Source organism: Aegilops tauschii, chromosome 7 (genome assembly GCF_002575655.3).
Source record: "Aegilops tauschii subsp. strangulata cultivar AL8/78 chromosome 7, Aet v6.0, whole genome shotgun sequence".
NCBI classification, from domain to species: domain Eukaryota; kingdom Viridiplantae; phylum Streptophyta; class Magnoliopsida; order Poales; family Poaceae; genus Aegilops; species Aegilops tauschii.
The window spans coordinates 69542092-69565069 of NC_053041.3; the positions used below are offsets into that span (position 1 = coordinate 69542092).

Consider the following 22978-nt stretch of genomic DNA (forward strand, 5'->3'; position numbering starts at 1 on the left):
ATATTGAAGCCACAAGATGCAAAGTTAATAATGATAGTGCAACTTATTTGTGGCACTGCCGTTTAGGTCATGTTGGTGTAAAGCGCATGAAGAAACTCCATGCTGATGTGCTTTTGGAATCACTTGATTATGAATCACTTGATGCTTGCGAACCATGCCTCATGGGCAAGATGACTAAGACTCTGTTCTCCGGAACAATGGAGCAAGCAACAGACTTATTGGAAATAATACATACTGATGTATATGGTCCGATGAGTGTTAAGGCTAGCGGCAGGTATCGTTAATTTCTGAACTTCACAGATGATTTGAGCTGATATGGGTATATCTACTTGATGAAACATAAGTATGAAACATTTGAAAAGCTCAAAGAATTTCAGAGTGATGTAGAAAATCATCGTAACAAGAAAATAAAGTTTCTTCGATATGATCGTAGAGGTGAATATTTGAGTTATGAGTTTGGTCTTCATTTAAAACAATGTGGAATGGTTTCACAACTCACGCCACCTGGAACACCACAGCGTAATGGTGTGTCCGAACGTCATAACCGTACTTTATTAGATATGGTGCGATCTATGATGTCTCTTACTGATTTACCACTATCGTTTTGAGGTTATGCATTAGAGATAGCTGCATTCGCATTAAATAGGGCACCATCTAAATCCGTTGAGATGACACCGTATGAACTGTGGTTTGGCAAGAAACCAAAGTTGTTGTTTCTTAAAGTTTGGGGCTGCGATGCTTATGTGAAAAAACTTCAACCTGATAAGCTCGAACCCAAATTGGAGAAATTCCTCTTCATAGAATACCCAAAGGAGACTATTGGGTACACCTTCTATCACAGATCCAAAGGCAAGATTTTCATTGCTAAGAATGGATCCATTCTAGAGAAGGAGTTTCTCTCGAAAGAAGCGAGTGGGAGGAAAGTAGAACTTGATGAGGTAATTGTACCTGCTCCCGAATTGGAAAGAAGTTCATCACAGAAATCAGTTCTAGTGATGCCTACACCAATTAGTGAGGAAGCTAATGATGATGATCATGAAACTTTAGATCAAGTTACTACCAAACCTCGTAGGTCAAACAAAACACATTCCGCACCAGAGTGGTACGGGAATCCTATTCTGGAAGTCATGTTTGACCATGACGAACCTACAAACTATGAGGAAGCGATGATGAGCCCAGATTCCGTGAAATGGTTTGAGGCCATGAAATCTGAGATGGGATCCATGTGTGAGAACAAAGTATGGACTTTGATGGACTTGCCCGATGATCGGTGAGCCATTAAGAATAAATGGATCTTCAAGAGGAAGACGGATGCTGATAGTAGTGTTACTATCTACAAAGCTCGAATTGTCGCAAAAGGTTTTCGACAAGTTCAAGGTGTTGACTACGATGATATTTTCTCACTCATATCGATGCTTAGAGTCTGTCCGAATCATTTTAGCAATTGCCGCATTTTATGAAATCTGGCAAATGGATAACAAAACTGCAGTCCTTAATGGATTTATTAAAAAAGAGTTGTATACGATGCAACCAGAAGGTTTTGTCAATCCTAAAGGCGCTAATAAAATGTGCAAGCTCCAGCAATCCATCTATGGACTGGTGCAAGCATCTCAGAGTTGGAATATACTCTTTGATGAGTTGATCAAAGCATATAGTTTTATACAGACTTGCGGTGAAGCCTGTATTTACAAGAAAGTGAGTGGGAGCACTACAGCCTTTCTGATAAGTATATGTGAATGACATATTGTTGATCGAAAATGATGTAGAATTTTCTGGAAAGCATAAAGGAGTGTTTGAAAGGAGTTTTTCAAAGAAAGACCTCGGTGAAGCTGCTTACAGATTGAGCATCAAGATCTATAGAGATAGATCAAGACGCTTGATAAAAAATTTCAATGAATACATACCTTGACAAGATTTTGAAGTAGTTCAAAATGGAACAGTCAAAGAAGGAGTTCTTGCCTGTGTTGCAAGGTGTGAAGTTGAGTAAGACTCAAAACCCGACCACGACAGAAAATAGGAAGAGAATGAAAGTCATTCCCTATGCCTCAGTCATAGGTTCTATAAAGTATGCTATGTTGTGTACCAGACCTATTGTGTACCTCACTATAAGTTTGGCAAGAGGGTACAATAGTGATCCAGGATTGGATCACTGGACAGCGGTCAAATTTATCCTTAATGGAATAAGGACATGTTTCTCGGTTATGGAGGTGATAAAGAGTTCATCGTAAAGAGCTACGTCGATGCAAGCTTTGACACCGATCTGGATGACTCTAAGTCTCGATCTAGATACATATTGAAAGTGGGAGCAATTAGCTAGTGTAGCTACGTGCAGAGCATTGTAGACATAGAAATTTGCAAAACACATATGGATCTGTATGTGACAGGCCCATAGACTTAAAACTTCTCTCACAAGCAAAACATGATCACACCTTAGTACTCTTTGGGTGTTAATCACATGGCGATGTGAACTAGATTATTGACTCTAGGTAACCCTTTGGGTATTGGTCACATGGCGATGTGAACTATAGAGTGTTAAATCACATGACGATGTGAACTATCGGTGTTAAATCACATGGCGATGTGAACTAGATTATTGACTCTAGTGCAAGTGGGAGACTGAAGGAAATATGCCCTAGAGGCAATAATAAAGTTATTATTTATTTCCTTATATCATGATAAATGTTTATTATTCATGCTAGAATTGTATTAACCGGAAACTTAGTACATGTGTGAATACATAGACAAACAGAGTGTCCCTAGTATGCATGTACTTGACTAGCTCGTTAATCAAAGATGGTTAAGTTTCCTAGCCATAGACATGTGTTGTCATTTGATGAACAGGATCACATCATTAGAGAATGATGTGATGGACAAGACCCATCCGTTAGCTTAGCACTATGATCCTTTAGTTTATTGCTATTGCTTTCTTCATGACTTGTACATGTTCCTATGACTATGAGATTATGCAACTCCCGAATACCGGAGGAACACTTAGTGTGCTATCAAACGTCACAACGTAATTGGGTGATTATAAAGATGCTCTACAGGTGTCTCCGATGGTGTTTGTTGGGTTGGCATAGATCGAGATTAGGATTTGTCACTCCGTGTTTCGGAGAGGTATCTCTAGGCCCTCTCGGTAATGCACATCACAATAAGCCTTGCAAGAAATGTGACTAATGAGTTGTCATGGGATGATGCAGTACGGAACGAGTAAAGAGACTTGCCGGTAATGAGATTGAACTAGGTATAGTGATACCGACGATCGAATCTCGGGCAAGTAGCATACCGATGACAAAGGGAACAACGTATGTTGTTATGCGGTTTGACCGATAAAGATCTTTGTAGAATATGTAGGATCCAATATGAGCATCCAGGTTCCGCTATTGGTTATTGACCGGAGATGTGTCTCGGTCATGTCTACATAGTTCTCGAACCCGTAGGGTCCGCACACTTAACGTTCGATGGCGATCGGTATTATGAGTTTATGTTTTTTGATGTACCGAAGGTTGTTCGGAGTCCCGGAAGAGATCACGGACATGACGAGGAGTATCGAAATGGTCAAGACATAAAGAGTCATATATTGGAGGGTTATATTCGGACACTGGAAAGGTTCCGAGGGACACCGGATAAATACCGGAGTACCGGGGAGTTACCGGAACCCCCCGGGGTTCAATGGGCCTTCATGGGCCTTAGTGGAAATAGAGGGCAGTAAGGGAGCTGTGGGGGGCGCCCCCCCTAGGCCCAAACCGAATTGGTTTAGGGCTTGGGGGGTCGGCCCCTCTTTCCTTCTCCCCTCCTCCTCTTTCCTTCGCCTCCTAGTTGGACCAGGAAAGGGGGAACCTACTCCTAGTAGGAGTATGATTCCCCCCTTGGGGCGCACCCTATGAGGCTGCCGGCCCCCTCCCCTTGCTCCTTTATATACAGGGGAGGGGCACCCCTAGAACACACAAGTTGACAGTTGTCTTAGCCGTGTGCGGTGCCCCCCTCCACAGATTTCCACCTCGGTCATATCGTTGCAGTGCTTAGGCGAAGCCCTGCGTCGGTAACTTCATCAACACCGTCATCAAGCCGTCGTGCTAACGAAACTCTCCCTCGACCTCAACTGGATCTAGAGTTCGTGGGACGTCACCGAGCTGAACGTGTGCAGATCGCGGAGGTGGCGTACCTTCGGTACTAGGATCGGTCGGATCGTGAAGACGCACGACTACATCGACCGCGTTGTCATAACTCTTCCGCTTTCGGTCTACGAGGGTACGTGGACATCACTCTCCCCTCTCGTTGCTTTGCATTAGCTAGATGGATCTTGCGTGTATGTAGGAAATTTTTTGAAATTACTGCGTTCCCCAGCATCTTTGGCTCTGTTTTGTACCATAAATTCATTTATGGTATTTGGGCTAATGAACCTAATGTCATAGATTTGTCGACCTCTTTTGCATTCGGCGATCTTCAATCTGCATAATATAGTGAGCATAATTATATATACATGCAATGAACGAGCTGAGCTAGAGACTTGATTACAGAAGTAATACTTACAAACAATAGCAAGTCATGAGAGTTTTGTCGATGGCGCCTTGATTGAATAACTGAAATAATTCCACAAATTCAACGTACATCAGGTCGACTCCAATGAAGTCGTGCTCATCCTAAATTCCCAGCAAAATACTGTCGGTCCGATCCTTGTTGCGGGTTTCCAAGTACCAGTTATGTAATCTTTGCATCATCGTTGGTAGATGCGGGAGCTGATCAGGTTTGATGAGAGGCTTCCCATGCTCGAATCTAAAGGGCGCTACTACCTCAACCATTTCAAACTATACATCATCGCCCATGTAATCACCAAGAGTGGTACCGGGCGCTATCCACGGATGATTAGCGATATCGGTAAACAACTTGAGTAGGGGCACCATTGCTTCTCCTGTTCACCGAGCTGGGGAATTGTTTTCCCACTTTGTCTTGCAGCACTGCTAGTACTTCCCAACCGTTGTGCTTCATCAAATGTCTTTTCAATACAGCAGTCATAGTGTGATAGCGGCGGAGGCGGTGGTGGTTGCCTAAGGGCATCCAGAGAGCGTCATGATATCGAAGAAGGATGGTGGGAACACCAACTCGAAACTGACAAGACATTGCACCAAATAATTTTGTAACCTTGGTAGGATTTCTCGATCGATTACTGATACGTCTCCAACGTATCTATAATTTTTGATTGTTCCATGTTGTTATATTATCAATCTTGGATGTTTTATAATCATTTTATAGTCATTTTATATCATTTTTTGGTACTAACCTATTGACATAGTGCCAAGTGTCAGTTGCCGTTTTTTCCATGTTTTTTACATTGCAGGAAATCAATATCAAACGGAGTCCAAATGCCACGAGACTCCACGGAGATTTTTTATGGACCAGAAGGAAGCTATTGGGCCCTGGTTGCACCTGGGGGGAGTCCTGAGGAGGGGACAACCCACTAGGGCACGCCAGGAGGCCCAGGCATGCCCTGGTGGGTTGTGCCCACCTCGGGTGCACACGGACCGCCTCTTTGCCCTATTAATACCCCAATATTCCAGAAACCCTAGCGGAGTCAACGAAATATTCATCCAGCCACCGCAGAGTCCAGAACCACTAGATCCAATCAAGACACCATCTCGGATGGGGTTCACCACCTCCATTGGTGCCTCTCCGATGATGCGTGAGTAATTCTTTGTAGACCTTCGGGTCCGTAGTTAGTACCTAGATGGCTTTCTCTCTCTCTTGCTGAATTCTCAATACAATGGTCTCTTGGAGATCCATATGATGTAACTCTTTTTGCAGTGTGTTTGTTGGGATCTGATGAACTTTGAGTTTATGATCAGTCATCTTTTTATATCCATGAAAGTTATTTGAGTTTCTTTGATCTCTTATATACATGATCTCTTATAGCCTCGTATTTCTTCTCCGATATTTGGGTTTTGTTTGGCCAACTTGATCTATTTATCTTGCAATGGGAAGAGGTGCCCGGTAGTTGGTTCGATCATACGGTGCTTGATCCCAGTGATAGAAAGGGAAACGACACGTATGTATCATTGCTACTAAGGATAAAAAGATGAGATCTATATCTACGCAATAGATAAACGGATCTTGTCTACATCATGTCATCATTCTTATTGCCTTACTCTGTTTTTCCCTGAACTTAATACACTAGATGCATGCTGGATAGCGGTCGATGTGTGGAGTAATAGTAGTAGATGCAAGCAGGAGTCGGTCTACTAATCTTGGATGTGATGCCTATGTAATGATCATTGCCTGGATATCGTCATAACTATTTGAGGTTCTATCAATTGCCCAACAGTAATTTGTTTACCCACCATTTGCTATTTTTCTCGAGAGAAGCCACTAGTGAAACCTACGGCCCCCGGGTCTTCTTTCTCATATATTTGCTTTGCGATCTACTTTTCCTTTGCATTTTTATTCAAATCTATTAAACCAAAAATACAAAAATACTTCACTGCACTTTATTTTATTTGCGACCTATTATTTCAATCTATTAAATCTTTCTATCGTCATCACGCAATTTCTGGCATCGTTACCCGAAAGGGATTGACAACCCCTTTAACACGTCGGGTTGCGATTATTTGTTGTTTGTGTGCAGGAGCTATTTACATTGTGTTGCTTGGTTCTCCTACTAGTTCGATAACCTTGGTTTCATCACTGAGGGAAATACCTACCGTCGCTGTGCTGCATCATCCCTTCCTCTTTGGGGGAATACCGACGTAGTCCTAGCAGACAGGAGCTTTCTGGCGCCATAGTCAGAGAGCAATCAAAAGGAATTTCTGGCGCCGTTGCCGGGGAGGATCTTCAACATAACCAGGTTCCTAATCAAAAATCTCATCTCCTCAAAATTTACATTATTTGCCATTTTCCTCTCATTTTCCTCTCCCCCACTTCACAAAAATTTGTCGTTTTATTTGTCTTTCTTTTTTGAGGTTCTCTTCTCTCTAGTCCCGATGGCTAGCATCCCTACTCCTCCTTTCTCACCAGAATTTTAAGTTCTTTACTTCAAACAAAGACAAGTAGAAAATTTGAAAGATGCCTGGTATAGGCTTATGGAATCATATCGTATTTCCAATCTAAAGGGGGATGCTAAGGTTTTGCTTCGTAATTTTTACATAGGATTAGCTTTGCATCATAGACAACTTCTGGATTTTGCCGCTAAAGGAAATTTTATTGAACTTGATGCAAACACTGCCTATGAAATTTTGGAAGGGATTTTGGGAATTCCTCCTCAAAAGAAGGGGTTCTCATTTCCACCGAGGGAGTTCAAATGTTGGATAAACTTGGTGATTTGCATAAACATATGGTTGAAATACAGAAATATAATAAACCCCTCAAGCACCTCAATGGTAGCATCAATCGCATGAATACTTTGATTACTCTTTGCAACAAGCGATTGGATATTTTGGATCTTAAGATGGTGTCTTTTTCGGAGAATTTAGGGAAGCACAAAGAGCCTCCCGGGTTTGAGAAAACCCTTACAAAAGTTGCCAAAACTCCTTGCTTTATGCCTAGCTAAGGGCGTAAAACTATAGCGCTTGTTGGGAGGCAACCCAATAAATAAAATTTATTTTTGCTTTTTGCTTTCTGTCTTTGTGTGTTTGCACAATTATGCTTCTGGTATGATTGTGTTTTTTGTGTTTTAATTAGTGTTTGTGCCAAGTAAAGCTTTTAGGATTTTCTTGGGTGATAGTTGTTTGATCTTACTGAAAAAGACAGAAACTTTGTGCTCACGAAAAATAATTTTCATTAATGACAGAAAAGATATTTTTCCCTGATTCTTTTTGCAGAAGATTAATATACAAATTACCCTGGTCGTCCTAATTTGGTAGAATTTTTGGAGTTCCAGAAGTATTCGCAAAAGTCAGATTGCTACAGATTGTTCTGTTTTGACAGATTCTGTTTTCTTTGTGTTTTGTGCTTATTTTGATGGCTCTATGGTTTTCTTTGATGAGTTTTGGACATAGAAAAGTTGGAATACAGTAGATATAATACAAAAACAAAATATGAATTGGTTTGATACAACACTTATAGTAGTGGTTTGCTTTCTTATACTAACGGATCTCACGAAGGTTTTATTGAGTTATGTGTGATTGAAGTTTTCAAGTTTTGGGTTATCTTACGATGGATGAAAGAAGGATAGAAGAGCCTAAGCTTGGGGATGCTCCGGCATCCCAAGCTTTTATCCAAGAATGAGCAACCAACTAAGCTTGGGGATGCCCCCGAGTGGCATCCCCTCTTTCTTCCAACAACTATCGGTATTTTACTCGAAGCTATACTTTTATTCGTCACATGATATGTGTTTTGCTTGGAGCGTGATACGAGTCTTTGCTTGTTTAATTTTGTGTTTTAAGTCATCAATCCTTGCTGGACACACCTATTTGATAGAGCCAAAATTATAACATGACTTGTTAGAATTGCTCTATGTGCTTCACTTAAATCTTTTATGAGCTAGGACTTGCTCTAGTGCTTCACTTATATCTTTTTGAGCACGGTGTGCTTGGTGTTTTTGAGGAAATGCTCTCTTGCTTCACTTAGATTTATTTGAGAGTTAGTAAAATTTTCGAGAAATTCTCTCTTGTTTCACTTAAATTATTTTGAGAGAAATAAAAAAAATTATGCTCATGATCTTCACTTATATTTGTTTGAGCTTATGAAAAGCAACACATGAAAATTAGTCCCAAAGTGATAGATATCCAAGAAGGATAAAGTAAAAAATGTCATGAAGATCATTGGACAAAATAAACTTGATTCTTAGAAATAGTTTGAGATATGATGATGAGATATGTGAGTTGTGTTGGTGAGTAATTATGCTTTAGTAAGAATATTGGTGTTAAGGTTTGTGATTCTCTATGCAAGTACGAAAGTCAATAGTCATGCAATGAAATTATATCCTACTTCTGGTGCATTATTCGGTGTTAATTATGCTTAATGCTTGCTTATGAGATTATTCGTTTCTTGGTTGGTCGCTTCTCAATCTTTTGCTAGCCTTCATTTTGCACCAAGTATGACCTCTACTTGTGCATCCAAAATCCTTTAAACCAGTTTTGCCACATGAGTCCACTGTATCTACCTATATGCGCTATTATTTTGCCGTTCTAAGCAAATTTGCATGTGCCATCTCTAATTTTCAAAATAAACTTCTTTTTTATGTGTTTGTTTCGCTCGCGGAACGGTAACGGGTGGCTAATATTTTACATGCTGGATGTGTTATTCTCACGATGAGTGTTTATGCACTTGTCGTTGCACGAGAGTAAGGCAAAGGTTTTAGGGACGCCCAGTCCCGAAATGCAAAAATGATTTTACTTTATGTTGTCAAATAATATATTCCTTGTAAGGTGTTTGTATGGAGGGCAACCGTGGATACGGCTAGCCATGGAAAGTGAAAGAATGGTGGAAAAAGGAATAAACTTTATTTTCTGTTTGGGAACCGCCTATGGCATATCTAGCATCACTACTGGAATTAGCTTATTTGCCGTCCGCCTTTTCTTTGTCGTCTGCTGGCTGACGGCAAAGAAGGTCTTTTCCGTCAGCTTACATAAAACGGACGGCAAAGAACTGGCTGATGGCAAAGAAGGTCTTTGCCGTCAGCCACTTCTTTGTCGTCCGCTAGCGGACGGCAAAGAATCTTTGCCTTCAGCTGGCGTACGGCAAAGAGAGAGGTGGGGCCCACTAACGAGCTGCGTAGAAAAAACCTAACGGCCCCCCTCTTTGTCGTCTGCTAGCAGACGGCAAAGAGCAAAAAAGCGGATGACAAAGGATGGCGGACGGCAAAGAGTTGACCTAACTAACGGGCCGAGCCCCACCCCGGCCGCCCCACTCTCTCTCTCTCTCTATGTGTGTGTGTGTGTGTGTGTGTGTGTGTGTGTGTGTTTCTCTCGTCCTCTCTCCCCGACGACCCGCCGCCGCCCCCTTGCCTCGCCCCGTCGCCCCGCACCCCTCCTCCGTGACGCCCCGACCTCCACCGCGCCGCCGCTGCCCCCTCGCCCAGCCGTCGCCGCCCCCCCCCCCCCCCCCCCCCCCGCCCCCTCCCCTGCGTCGCCCCCCGCCACGTCCCACCGCGGCTGTCTGGCCTCCCCCTCCACCGGGCCGCCGCCTCCTCCAGCGGCCGCCCTCCCACGCACCGGCCACCCCGCGCCTCCTCCACCGGCGATCCCCTGCAGGTGAGTTCTTCCCCCTTTTTTTTAGTTTAGTTTTTTTTAGTTTCTTTTAGTTTAGTTTCTGTTTTAGTTTTCGTTTTAGTTTTAGTTTTATTTTCAACTTAGTTTTAGTTTTAGTTTTAGTTTATTTTAGTTTAGTTTTAGTTTTAGTTTAGAAGAAGAAGAAGAGTAGAAGAAGGAGGAGGGAGGGAGGAAGAGGAGGAGGGAGAAGAAGAAGAAGAAGAAGAAGAAGAAGAAGAAGAAGAAGAAGAAGAAGATGAAGAAGAAGAAGAAGAAGAAGAAGAAGAAGAAGAAGAAGAAGAAGAAGAAGAAGAAGAAGAAGAAGAAGAAGAAGAAGAAGAAGAAGAAGAAGGAGGAAGAAGAGAAAAGAAGAAGAAGAAGAAGAAGAAGAATGAAGAAGAAGGAAGAAGAAGAAGAAGAGAAGAAGAAGAAGAAGAAGAAGAAGAAGAAGAAGAAGAAGAAAGAAGAAGAAAGAAGAAGAAGAAGAAGAAGAAGAGAAGAGGAGGAGGAGGAGGAGGAGAGAGGAAAGAAGAATCGAAAGAAGAAGAAGAAGGAAAGGAAAACCTCCCCCCACCACCGCAGACTCCGCTCTGCCATACTAATCTTAGATTGTCTATAGAAACCAAAATGAGGAAGGAGAAGTAGAAGACCAATGACAACTGAACTATGTCAGGTATGTTTGATATCCAAAATGATCTATATATACTTAGCTTTGTTTCCTCCGATATGCTTAGTTACCTATGTTAGCTCTAATATGCTAAGTTATCTCTACTATGCTTAGTTTCCTATATGTTAGCTCCAAAATTACTTATGTTAGCACAAAATGACCAAGTTTACATAATAAACTTATAGTCTTCTTCTTCTTCTTCTTCTCCAAAATGACATAAGTTAGCTCTAAGTTAGCTCTAATATGCTTACTTTCCTATAGGTTAGCTCCAAAATTACTTATGTTAGCACAAAATGACCAAGGTTACATAATAATTAAGCTTATAGTCTTCTTCTTCTTCTACTTCTTCTTCTTCTCCAAAATGACATAAGTTAGCTCTAAGTTAGCTCTAATATGCTTAGTTCACTTAAAGATGGCATAATTAGCTAGGTTGGCTCCATTTTACCTAAGTTGGCTCTAATATGCTAAGTTATCTCTAATATGCTTAGTTTCCTATAGGTTAGCTCCAAAATTACTTATGTTAGCACAAAATGACCAAGTTTACATAATAAGCTTATAGTCTTCTTCTTCTTCTTATTCTTCTTCTTCTCCAAAATGACATAAGTTAGCTCTAATATTCTTACTTTCCTATAGGTTAACTCCAAAATTACTTATGTTAGCACAAAATGACCAAGTTTACATAATAAGTATGCTTACTTCTTATAGTCTTCTTCTTCTTCTTCATTTTCTTTTTATTCTTCTAACATCTTGTTTATCATTTTGCAGATTTGATTTAATTCACGGAAGCTTGCATGGATGGAGTGCTTCTTTTCCATTTGTGCTTTTATTTTGTATCAATGAACTTGCATGGTTGGAACTTGTTATATGGATGGATGGATAACGGTGTTGGATGAACAAATGTGAAACTTTTGTAATATGTAAGGATGGAACTATATATGTGTTGGTTATGTATGTATATATGATGAAACTAGTGTGTTGGATATGCTTGTTGTGTATATATGTATATCTGTTTATATTTGTGAATTGCTGTCAAATTGAATGAATTAAATTAAAAACAGGGTTGTACACGCTCTTTGCCGTCAGCTAGCTGACGGCAAACATGCCACGTGGCAGCTACCTGTGATTCCTGTGACTGGCATGTTTGAGCACTTTGTCGTCCGCCAGCGGGCGGCAAAGACCTTGGCTTCTTTGCCATCCGCTGGCTGACGGCAAAGCACGTCGTTAACCCCTAACGGCTCTCACCCCACCTCACTGTCGTCCACGATCTTTGCCGTCTGCTGGCCACCGACGGCGGATGGCACAATCCTTTCCCGTCCGTTTCTTCGAAGTGGACGGCAAAGAAGGCCTTTGCTGGTACGTGTTCATCCGGACATTTTGCCGTCTGCTGGCGGACGGCAAAGAAGTTTGCCGTCCGTGAACCATGCCTTTGCCGTCCGCCATGGCGGACGGCAAAGAAGTTGATTCCAGTAGTGCATGGAAAGTGTTCGGATCACTGAGTCGTTTTCGTTGGTGGGATGGATACACCTCCCAAAATGTTTTTATCTCTAATTTTTCGCTTTGAGCTCTGGCACCTCTGCAAATCCCTACTTCCCTCTGCGAAGGGCCTTTCTTTTACTTTATGCAATTTTTATTTTGAGTCTCCATCTTCTCTTATAAAAGCACCAACTAAGAGGCAATATGACCGTACTAAAGTATTAGGTGTAGCTAATATTCGAGTGTGTTTCATGAATGGATCAGTGTTTGAGCATGATGGGCTAGGGATAACTTATTTTAGCGTTGATATTTTGAAAGACATGGTTGCTTGTTGATATGCTTGAGTATCTAAATATTATGTAAAAACTAGACTATTTCTTTGAATCACATAAAAGTCCAAATGTCCATGCTATAAAGAAAAGAATATGTTATGACTTGATAAACAACACTCCACATCAAAAATTCTGTTTTTATCACTTACCTACTCGAGGACGAGCAGGAGTTAAGCTTGGGCATGCTGATACTTCTCCAACGTATCTATAATTTTTTATTGTTCCATGTTGTTTTATTATCAATCTTGGATGTTTTATAATCATTTTATGGTCATTTTATATCATTTTTTGGTACTAACCGATTGACATAGTGCCAAGTGCCAGTTGTTGTTTTTTCCATGTTTTTTACATCGCGGGAAATCAATATCAAACGGAGTCCAAATGCCCTCCGCAGAGATTTATTATGGACCAGAAGGAAGCTATTGGGCCCTGGTTGCACCTGGGGGAGTCCCGAGGAGGGGACAACCCACCAGGGCACGCCAGGAGGCCTAGGCGCACCCTGGTGGGTTGTGCCCACCTCAGGTGCCCCTCGGACCGCTTCTTTGCTCTATAAATACCCCAATATTCCAGAAACCCTAGGGGAGTCGACAAAATATTCATCCAGCCGCCGTAGAGTCCAGAACCTCCAGATCCAATCTAGACACCATCTCGGATGGGGTTCACCACCTCCATTGGTGCCTCTCCGATGATGCGTTAGTAGTTCTTTGTAGACCTTCGGGTCCGTAGTTAGTAGCTAGATGGCTTTCTCTCTCTCGCTGAATTCTCCATACAACGGTCTCTTGGAGATCCATATGATGTAACTCTTTTTGTGGTGTGTTTGTTGGGATCTGATGAACTTTGAGTTTATGATCAGTCATATCTTTTTATATCCATGAAAGTTATTTGAGTTTCTTTGATCTCTTATATGCATGATCTCTTATAGCCTCGTATTTCTTCTCCGATATTTGGGTTTTGTTTGGCCAACTTGATCTATTTATCTTGCAATGGGAAGAGGTGCCCGGTAGTGGGTTCGATCTTACGGTGCTTGATCCTAGTGACAGAAAGGGAAACAACACGTATGTATCATTGCTACTAAGGATAAAAAGATGGGATCTATATCTACACAATAGATAAACGGATCTTGTCTACATCATGTCATTGTTCTTATTGCATTACTCCGTTTTTCCATGAACTTAATACACTAGATGCATGCTGGATAGCGGTCGATGTGTGGAGTAATAGTAGTAGATGCAGGCAAGAGTTGGTCTACTAATCTTGGATGTGATGCCTGTGTAATGATCATTGCCTGGATATCGTCATAATTATTTGAGGTTCTATCAATTGACCAACAGTAATTTGTTTAACCACCGTTTGCTATTTTTCTCGAGAGGCCACTAGTGAAACCTACGGCCCCCGGGTCTTCTTTCTCATATATTTGCTTTGCGATCTACTTTTCCTTTGCATTTTTATTCAGATCTATTAAACCAAAAATACAAAAATACTTCACTAGACTTTATTTTATTTGCGATCTATTATTTCAATCTATTAAATCTTTCTCTCGTCATCACGCAATTTCTGGCATCGTTACCCGAAAGGGATTGACAACCCCTTTAACACGTCGGGTTGCGAGTATTTGTTGTTTGTGTGCAGAAGCTGTTTATGTTGTGTTCTTTGGTTCTCCTACTGGTTCGATAACCTTGGTTTCATCACTGAGGGAAATACCTACCGTCGCTGTGCTGCATCATCCCTTCCTCTTTGGGGAAATACCGACGTATTCCTAGCAGATATGAGCTTTATGGCGCCATAGTCAGGGAGCAATCAATTACCTTCTGAGAGATTGCATTGAAGAATGCACATAGCTTCACAATGGCTAATCAAATGTTTTCCGGTAGAAGCACCCTCAATGCAACCGGAAGCAATTGCGTCATAATCATGTGGTAGTCATGAGACTTTAGGTTCCGAAACTTTTTCTTTGGGTATTTATTATTCCCTTCATATTGGATAAGAAGCCATACGAAACCTTCATACTGAGCAGGCATTCAAAGAAGATTTGCTTCTCTTCTTTGGTAAGAGCGTAGCTGGCAGGACCTTGATATTGCTTTGGATGCATATCGTCTTTTTCGTGCACACGTTGCTGGTCCTCCCGTGCCTCCGGTGTATCTTTTTTCTTCCCATACACGCCCAAGAAGCCTAGCAGGTTCACGCAAAGATTCTTCATCATGTGCATCACGTCGATTGCAGAGCGGACCTCTAGGTCTTTCCAATAGGGTAGGTCCCAAAATATAGATTTCTTCTTCCACATGGGTGCGCGTCCCTCAGCGTCATTTGGAACAGATTGTCCGCCAGGACCGTTTAAAGATTACTTGTAAATCCTTGACCATATCAAGTAGGTCATCACCAGTACGGAGGACGGACTTCTTCCGGTGATCTGCCTCGCCTTTGAAATGATTGCCTTTCTTTCTTAAGAGATGCTTGGTTGGAAGAAATCGACGATGTCCCAGGTACACATTCTTCTTGGATTTGTTCAAATATATACTTTTGGTATCATCCAAACAGTGCGTGCATGCGTGGTATCCATTATTTGTCTGTCCTGAAAGGTTACTAAGAGCAGGCCAATCATTGTTGATGGTTACAAACAACAACGCATGTAGGTCAAATTGTTGTTGTTTGTGCTCATCCCACACACGTACATCTTTTCTATTCCACAACTGTAAAAGTTCTTCAACTAATGTCCTTAGGTACACATAAATGTCGTTGCCGGGTTGCTTAGGGCCTTGGATGAGCATTGGCATCATAATGAACTTCCGCTTCATCCACAACCAAGGAGGAAGGTTATAGGTACATAGAGTCAGGGGCCAGGTGCTATGAGTGCTGCTCTGCTCCCCCAAAAGAATTAATGACATCTGCACTTAAACCAAACCATACGTTCCTTGTGTCACATGCAAAGTCCCGCCACTTTCTCTTGATTTTTCTCCACTGTGACCCATCAGCGGGTTGATGCGGCTTGAATTACGTCGGTATTTCCCCAAAGAGGAAGGCATGATGCAACACAACTATGGTAGGTATTTCCCTCAGTGATGAGACCAAGGTTATCGAACGAGTAGGATAACCACGCAACAATACACAAACGGTACCTGCAACGGTACCTGCACACACACAAAAATACTTGCAACCCGACGTGTTAAAGGGGTTGTCAATCCCTTTCGGGTAACGGTGCCAGAAATTGTCAAGTTGACGAGATAAAATTGTAGTATATTGATAGATGCAAATAAAAGCAAATAAAATTCAGTGAGGTATTTTTGGGTTTTTGATAATATAGATCTGAAAATATAAATAGATCTCGAAGGAAAATATGATAAAGAAGAGACCCGGGGGCCGTAGATTTCACTAGTGGCTTCTCTCGAGAAAAATAGCATAGGGCGGATGAACAAATTACTATTGGGCAATTGATAGAACTTCAAATAATTATGACGATATCAGGCAATGATCATTATATAGGCATCACGTCCAAGATTAGTAGACCGACTCCTGCCTGCATCTACTACTATTACTTCACACATCGACCGCTATCCAGCATGCATCTAGTGTATTAAGTTCATGGAGAAACGGAGTAATGCAATAAGAATGATGACATGATGTAGTCAAGATCTATTCATGTAGGAATAGACCCCATCTTGATATCCTTAATAGCAACGATACATACGTGTCATTTTCCCTTCTGTCACTGGGATTGAGCACCGTAAGATCGAACCCATCACAAGGCACCTCTTCCCATGGCAAGAAAAATTGATCTAGTCGGCCTAACTAAACCAAAGATTTGAAGAAGAAATACGAGGCTATAAGTAATCATGCATATAAGAGATCAAAAGACTCAAATAACTTTCATGGATAAAAACATAGATCTGATCATAAACTCAAAGTTCATCGGATCCCAACAAACACACCGCAAAAAGAGTTACATCAAATAGATCTCCAAGAGACCATTGTATTGAGAATAAAAAGAGAGAGAGGAAGCCATCTAGCTACTAACTACGGACCCGTAGGTCTACAAAGAACTACTCACGCATCATCGGAGAGGCACCAATGAGGATGATGAACCCCTCTGTGATGGTGTCTAGATTGGATCTATGGTTTCTGGAACTTGCGACGGCTGGAATTGTTTTTTGTCGACTCCCCTAGGGTTTCTGGAATATTGGGGTATTTATAGAGCAAAGAGGCGGTGCGGACGGCGGCCGAGGTGGGCACAACCCAGCAGGGCGCGCCTGGGCCCCCAGGCGTGCCCAGGTGGGTTGTGCTCCCTTCGGAGCCCCTTCTGGTACTTCTTTGGCCCAACAGGTGTCTTCTCGTCCAGAAAAAATCACCAAAAAGTTTTGTTGTGTTTGGACTCCGTTTGGTATTGATTTTCTGCGAAGTAAAAAACAAGCAAAACACAGCAACTAGCACTGGGCACTATGTTAATAGGTTAGTCCCAAAAATTGATGTAAAGTTGCTATAAAATGATTGTAAAACATCCAAGAATGATAATATAACAACATGGAACAATCAAAAATTATAGATACGTTGGAGACGTATCACGGGTACTCTCAACTTCCTGTCTTTCTTACGGTCTTCCTTGTGCCATCGCATCAACTTGACATGCTCTTTGTTTCTGAACAAACGTTTTAACAGTGGTATTATAGGAGCATACCACATCACCTTGGCAGGAACCCTCTTCCTGGGGCGCTCGCCCTCAACATCACCAGGGGCATCTCATTTGATCTTATACCGCAATGCACCGCATACCGGGCACGCGTTGAAATTATCGTACTCACCGCGGTAGAGGATGCAGTCATTAGGGCATGCATGTATCTTCTGCGCCTCCAATCCTAGAGGGCATAGAACCTTCTTTGCTTCGTACGTACTGTCGGGCAATTCGTTATCCTTTGGAAGGTTCTTCTTCATTATTTTCAGTAGCGAACCAAATCCCTTGTCAGATAAACCATTGTCTGCCTTCCATTGCAGCAATTCCAGTGTGGTATCGAGCTTTGTGTTGTCATCTTCGCAATTTGGGTACAACCCTTTTTTTGTGATCCTCTAACATGCGATCGAACTTCAACTTCTCCCTTTCACTTTTGCATTCTCTCTGTGCATCAACAATGACCCGGCGAAGATCATCATCGGGCACATCTGGTGCCTCTTGATCTTCAGCGTCTCTGTTGCAGTATCACTGTATTCAGGGAACATAGGATAGTTGTCATCTTCCTCTTCTTCTTCATGGTCTTCCATCATAACCCCTCTTTCTCCGTGCTTGGTCCAAACATTATAGTGTGGCATGAAACCCTTCTCAAGCAGGTGCAAGTGAAGGGTTTTCGAGTCAATGTAATCCTTCGTATTCCCACAGACAAGGCATGGACAATACATAAAACCATTCTGCTTGTTTGCCTCAGCCACTTCAAGAAAATTATGCAGGCCCTCAATGTACTCGGAGGTGTGTCGATCAACATACATCCATTGCCGGTTCATCTACGTGCATTATATAATTAAGTGTATCAAAAACCATTACAGAATATAATGAATAGAGAAGTGACCAAATTAATACAAGTTCATCATCACATTAAAACAAAAGTACAGTAGTGATCAAATGTTATTACTGACAAAATAAATACATAAAGTTCATACATAGTTCTCATAGAACAACATACAGCTCTTTAGAGCATCTAATTAAAACATAAATTGAAACTAACATACAACTATGTAAAACATTTAGATGCAACAACAAATGCGATCATAATCGCAATTAAGGTAATAATTGATCCAACAACATAATGATACCAAGCCTCATTATCAATGGCATATTTTCTAATCTTTCTAATCTTCAAGCGCATTGCATCCATCTGGATCTTGTGATCATCGACGACATCGGCAACATGCAAATCTAATTTCATCTTCTCCTCTTCAATTCTTTTCAATTTTTCTTTCAAATAATTGTTTTCTTTTCAACCGAATTTAACCTCTCGACAAGAGGGTTGGTTGGAATTTCCGGTTCACATACCTCCTAGATAAAAAAACTATGTCACGTTGGTCAGCATTATTGTCATAAATACTAAATAAAACAAATAGTTATAAAAGATAATATACCACATCCGAATCATAGACCAGACGAGATCTGACGGGGGCGGATACCAAAACCATGGCACTATATAATAACAAATAAAAGTAAAAAAATTGTACAAGTAGCTATCTAAATCATACAAGTAAGAATGTTTTTGTTTACAACGAAGATAAGAACAAGAGGCTCAGAACGGTGGTGCCGGCGACGAGATCGGCGCAGGCGTTTGACGACGATGAGGACGGGGACGGGACGGACCTCCAAACCTAGACAAATCTTAGGGAAAATGGAGTTTGGAGGTCGAGCTTGGAGAGGAGAAAGCTTAAGTGTGGCTCGGGCATTTCATCGAACACCTCATGTGCATAGGAGGTGAGAGCAGAGCAGCACACACCTCCCACACGCCGACCAGCCAAGAAACGGAGGAGTGAGCGGGTAGGGGCGAGCATATATATAGGCATCTTTTTAGTCCCGGTTGGTGGCTAGAACCGGGACTAAAGGGGCTGCGCCAGGAGCGAGGACCTTTAGTCTCGGTTCGTGTCTGGAACCGGGACTAAATGGGTCAGACGAATCGGGACTAGTGCCTGCCGAGGCCCGGCCGGCTCCCTGGCCGCTCGAACCGGGACTGATGCACCCATTAGTCCCGGTTCGTAACTCGCTCGGGTCTAAAGCTCTGATATGGCCAGGACCAAAGCCCTATTTTCTACTAGAGTTGTATGTTTAACAAAACAGATATTACAAAAAAATTACATGTCATCTACCAAGCTTTCTGGATGAATCCGCACGTGGTCATCATTACATCATGTGGAAGCGAAGGAGCTTATGTCATTGAGTGCAACCGATGAAAGATGGTAGCACAGGCTACGTATAACCGATTTGGTGATGGTCCAATAATAAGATGTGTGTGGGAATGGTGTCATATCTTTTAGTCAACCTTTTCCTTTTGTTTTTGTTCGACTACTTGAGATGTTTTCGCAGTTCGCACATTGATACTTGGTTTGTTATAATAAAATGGCTGCCTGCATGCTTGATGCAGAGGCGGGGTAATCTCTGTTTTGGAAAAAAGAAAGAAAAAATATCTCTTTTTTGGAAAAAAAAAAAGCAAAAGAGGCCTGCCGGCTACCGTGGAGAAAAGAGAGCTAGCGGCGGAGGGTTAAGTACATGGCCCTCTTGTCAGGTCCAGTGTTAGACTGGCGAATAAGTTCAAACGATCACACCCGAACTTAACAGAAAATAGCCAAGGACCATTGGCTGAATCAAATATACCACGGGCGCATTAAAATGCAGCAACTCCTGACCGGGCACATTAACCTCACCATGTCCAGAACTCTGGTCTCAGTGAAAACCCAAAATTCATCTTCTACTAATGGACTCAAGTACACAAAATTTAACTTTCAGCAGCAAAACAAAACTCAAGTGCTCAACTCAGCAGAATAGCAAATCTGTGCCGGCACCTAAGAGAAATGCATCATTGGTCAAACAGTTTCAGAAGTTTGGAATGGTGATGCCAACACAAATAGGTTTCCTACTGTCAGGAGAACAAACCAAGTTTAGCTAGCAGAAACACAACAACTGCTGGGTTTTCCTGAACCCATATCTCAACGAAAGGAACTGAGTTCTGATGTCATCGTGTCCAAGGCGGCGACACTTCTGACGACGTGGACATGAAGGCGACTTCTAGGGGCCCTGGCTCTGGTATCTTTCTGTTATGCATCGACATCCGCATACCGCAGTGCCGCCTGGGCTGAATTAGCAGAAAAAGTGTTAAGCAGTTAGGCATCAGGTGTCACAGGTACTGCTAGAAGTTTAAGAAGACAAAAAAGAAAGCTGGTGTACAAAACCTCAAAATGTAATGTACCTCGAAACAGTTACAGTAGGCTAAAAAACAGAAATCAGTAACTTTTATGTGAAGCTGAACTAGGCAGACCGAACTGATTTGGGTTTTCAAGTTCAGATGTTTTACACTAGCGGCACATTGTATAAAATTGAAGAAGTAAACCATCAAAGCCAATAGTTTCCATATAAAGGTTCAGTGTGGATTTTTGACTTATGAAATGATTTCCAACTCAACAAACAACCTTCTAGTTCAGAGTTCAGAGTAATTGAAACAGATACTGCAACAAGTTTAAGTCAGAAGACAAAAAAGAAAGCTGATGTACAAAACCTCACAACAATGTAATGTGCTGTCGGATAGAACCTGAATTTTGTCCGCACGTTACTCGAAACAATTACAGCAGGCTAAAGAACAGAAATCATTATCTTCTCTGTGAAGCTGAACTAGGCAGACTGAATGTAATCGTATTAAACTGAAGAACTGAATCATGTGAGTCAAAGAACACTAGCATCAAAACCATTAGTTTATGCATCTGTTCATAAACCCAACAGGCACAATGTCATGCCTGTTGACCACCTACTGATTTAATCCAGCAGCAGTTCAGACTATTTCCAAGTCTTAACACTCCTAACTGAAAGTCTGAAACAGATTATCAAAAGTTCGAAACAGTTACAGTAGGCTAGAAAAAAAATCTTTGTGAAGCTGAACTAGGCAGACTGAACTGATTTGGGTTTTAAAATTCCAAGGTAGTGGCATATATCGTATTAAATTGAAGAACTGAATCATCTGAATCAACGAACAGTAGCATCAAAAGCACTAGTTTCCATATCAAGGTTTAGTTTGGATTTTAAATCTGTCCATAGTAGCATCAAAGTACTGATTTGATTCAACAACTTCTACTGAAAGTCTTCACTCCTAACTGAAAGTCTGAAACACACTAGGAAAAGTTTCAGACCACATAAACTGTTTTTCAGACTAGTAGTTTTGAACACCCAAAATTTTCAAGCACTGGCGGGTTAGCACTCAACTGAAATGAAACCCAAAATATCGTATTAAATTGAAGAACTGAATCAAAGAACAGTAGCATCAAAAGTTTGAAACGGATTATCAAAAGTTTCAGACTCCACCGGTGTCAGTAAACTGTTTTTCAGAGTTCAGACTAGCAGTTTAGAACACCCAAAATTTCCAAGCACAGACAGATTAGTAGTCTCAATTAGCAATCAACTGACAAGGAGAAGAGTAGGAAGTTGAGGATATGGAGGGGCTCTCACCAGGCGTCCCGGCGATGGCGACGATGATGTGGAGGGTCTGGCCGCTGCGGGGCAGGTCGACGACGAGTGGAAAAAGCCGGCCATCCTGTGTGGGGAGGCACATGAAGAGGTCGGAGACCTCCACGTTTACGAAAACGCCCAGCTGCCTGGCCAGCTCCTTCCTCAGGCGGAACACGGACCTCCCCCTGAACACGAACGTGCCGCGGGCGAGGAGGGCCCCGTAGACGGTCGGCAACACGTACATGATCAGCCGCGACCGCAACGTCAGGTGGGGAAGCTGCAATCCGTAGTCGCAAAGAACCATCATCAAATCAAAGAAACCAAGAAGCGCAAATTTGGCAAGAACAGAGCTCAATTCACGCAAATCAAGGAACGGGCATGGCGGGCTCACCCCAGTCGGACGTGGAAGGGGAGGCGCGACCTCCCTGGCGGGGATGTCCTCCACGACCCAGAGCATCTTCCTGCTGATGTTGTCGAGGTCGTCGGCGTAGTCAACGCTGGCGTCGGTCTTCCAGTGCCTCCCGTTGGCGCGGAGGCGGCGGCCGCCGATGTGGCGGAGGTAGACCTCTTCCCCGGATTCCGACAGGATGGCCTGCCAAACCAATGCATCCACTTCGGGATGGTTGTAGTTGCGCTGCTCGACGCGGAGCCCGCGGTGGCCTAGCGGCGCCGGCGCGTCCGTGGCGGCGAGGTAGCGGCCGTAGGCGGCGCTGTGGAGGAGCAGGTACTGCGCGTTCTGGAACTGGTGCAAGTGCACCGCCCAAGCCGCGTTCATCGACGCCCGGCGGTGGTGGAGGGAGACGCCATGCCCGTCCTCGTCGGCGTGTAGGTACGTGGCGTGCACGCGGCTGCGCAGCCGCACGTGCTGGCCGTGATGGAACTGCTCCATCTTTCGCCGGTGACGCCGGAGAGCAGAGGCGCGCGGGGAAGGAGAGGTGGGGATGATGATGGACGGGTTTGGTTGCGGCGAGGCGGAGAAGAAGAGCGGTTGGTTGAGACGGTTACGTTGGGCGCCAAGGCAGAGTATTTATTCAAGGTTAAGCGGTGGGCCGTTGGAAATAGGTCCCGAGGCCCGAGCAAGTTTGATCCAGCCCACCTAACCTTCCACAACCCCTTAAAAAAAATCTAATCGTCCACAATCCCTCAAAAGAAAAAC

General features: G+C 42.7%; 1 protein-coding gene across 1 annotated transcript; it reads right to left on the reverse strand.

Annotated features, from left to right (window-relative positions):
- Window positions 1–21760: 21760 nt before the first annotated feature.
- On the reverse strand, window positions 21761–22711 carry LOC109742925 (uncharacterized). Its single transcript, XM_020302029.1, has one exon. It carries the CDS (start codon window positions 22709–22711, stop codon window positions 21761–21763), a length of 951 nt encoding a protein of 316 aa, XP_020157618.1.
- Window positions 22712–22978: the final 267 nt, after the last annotated feature.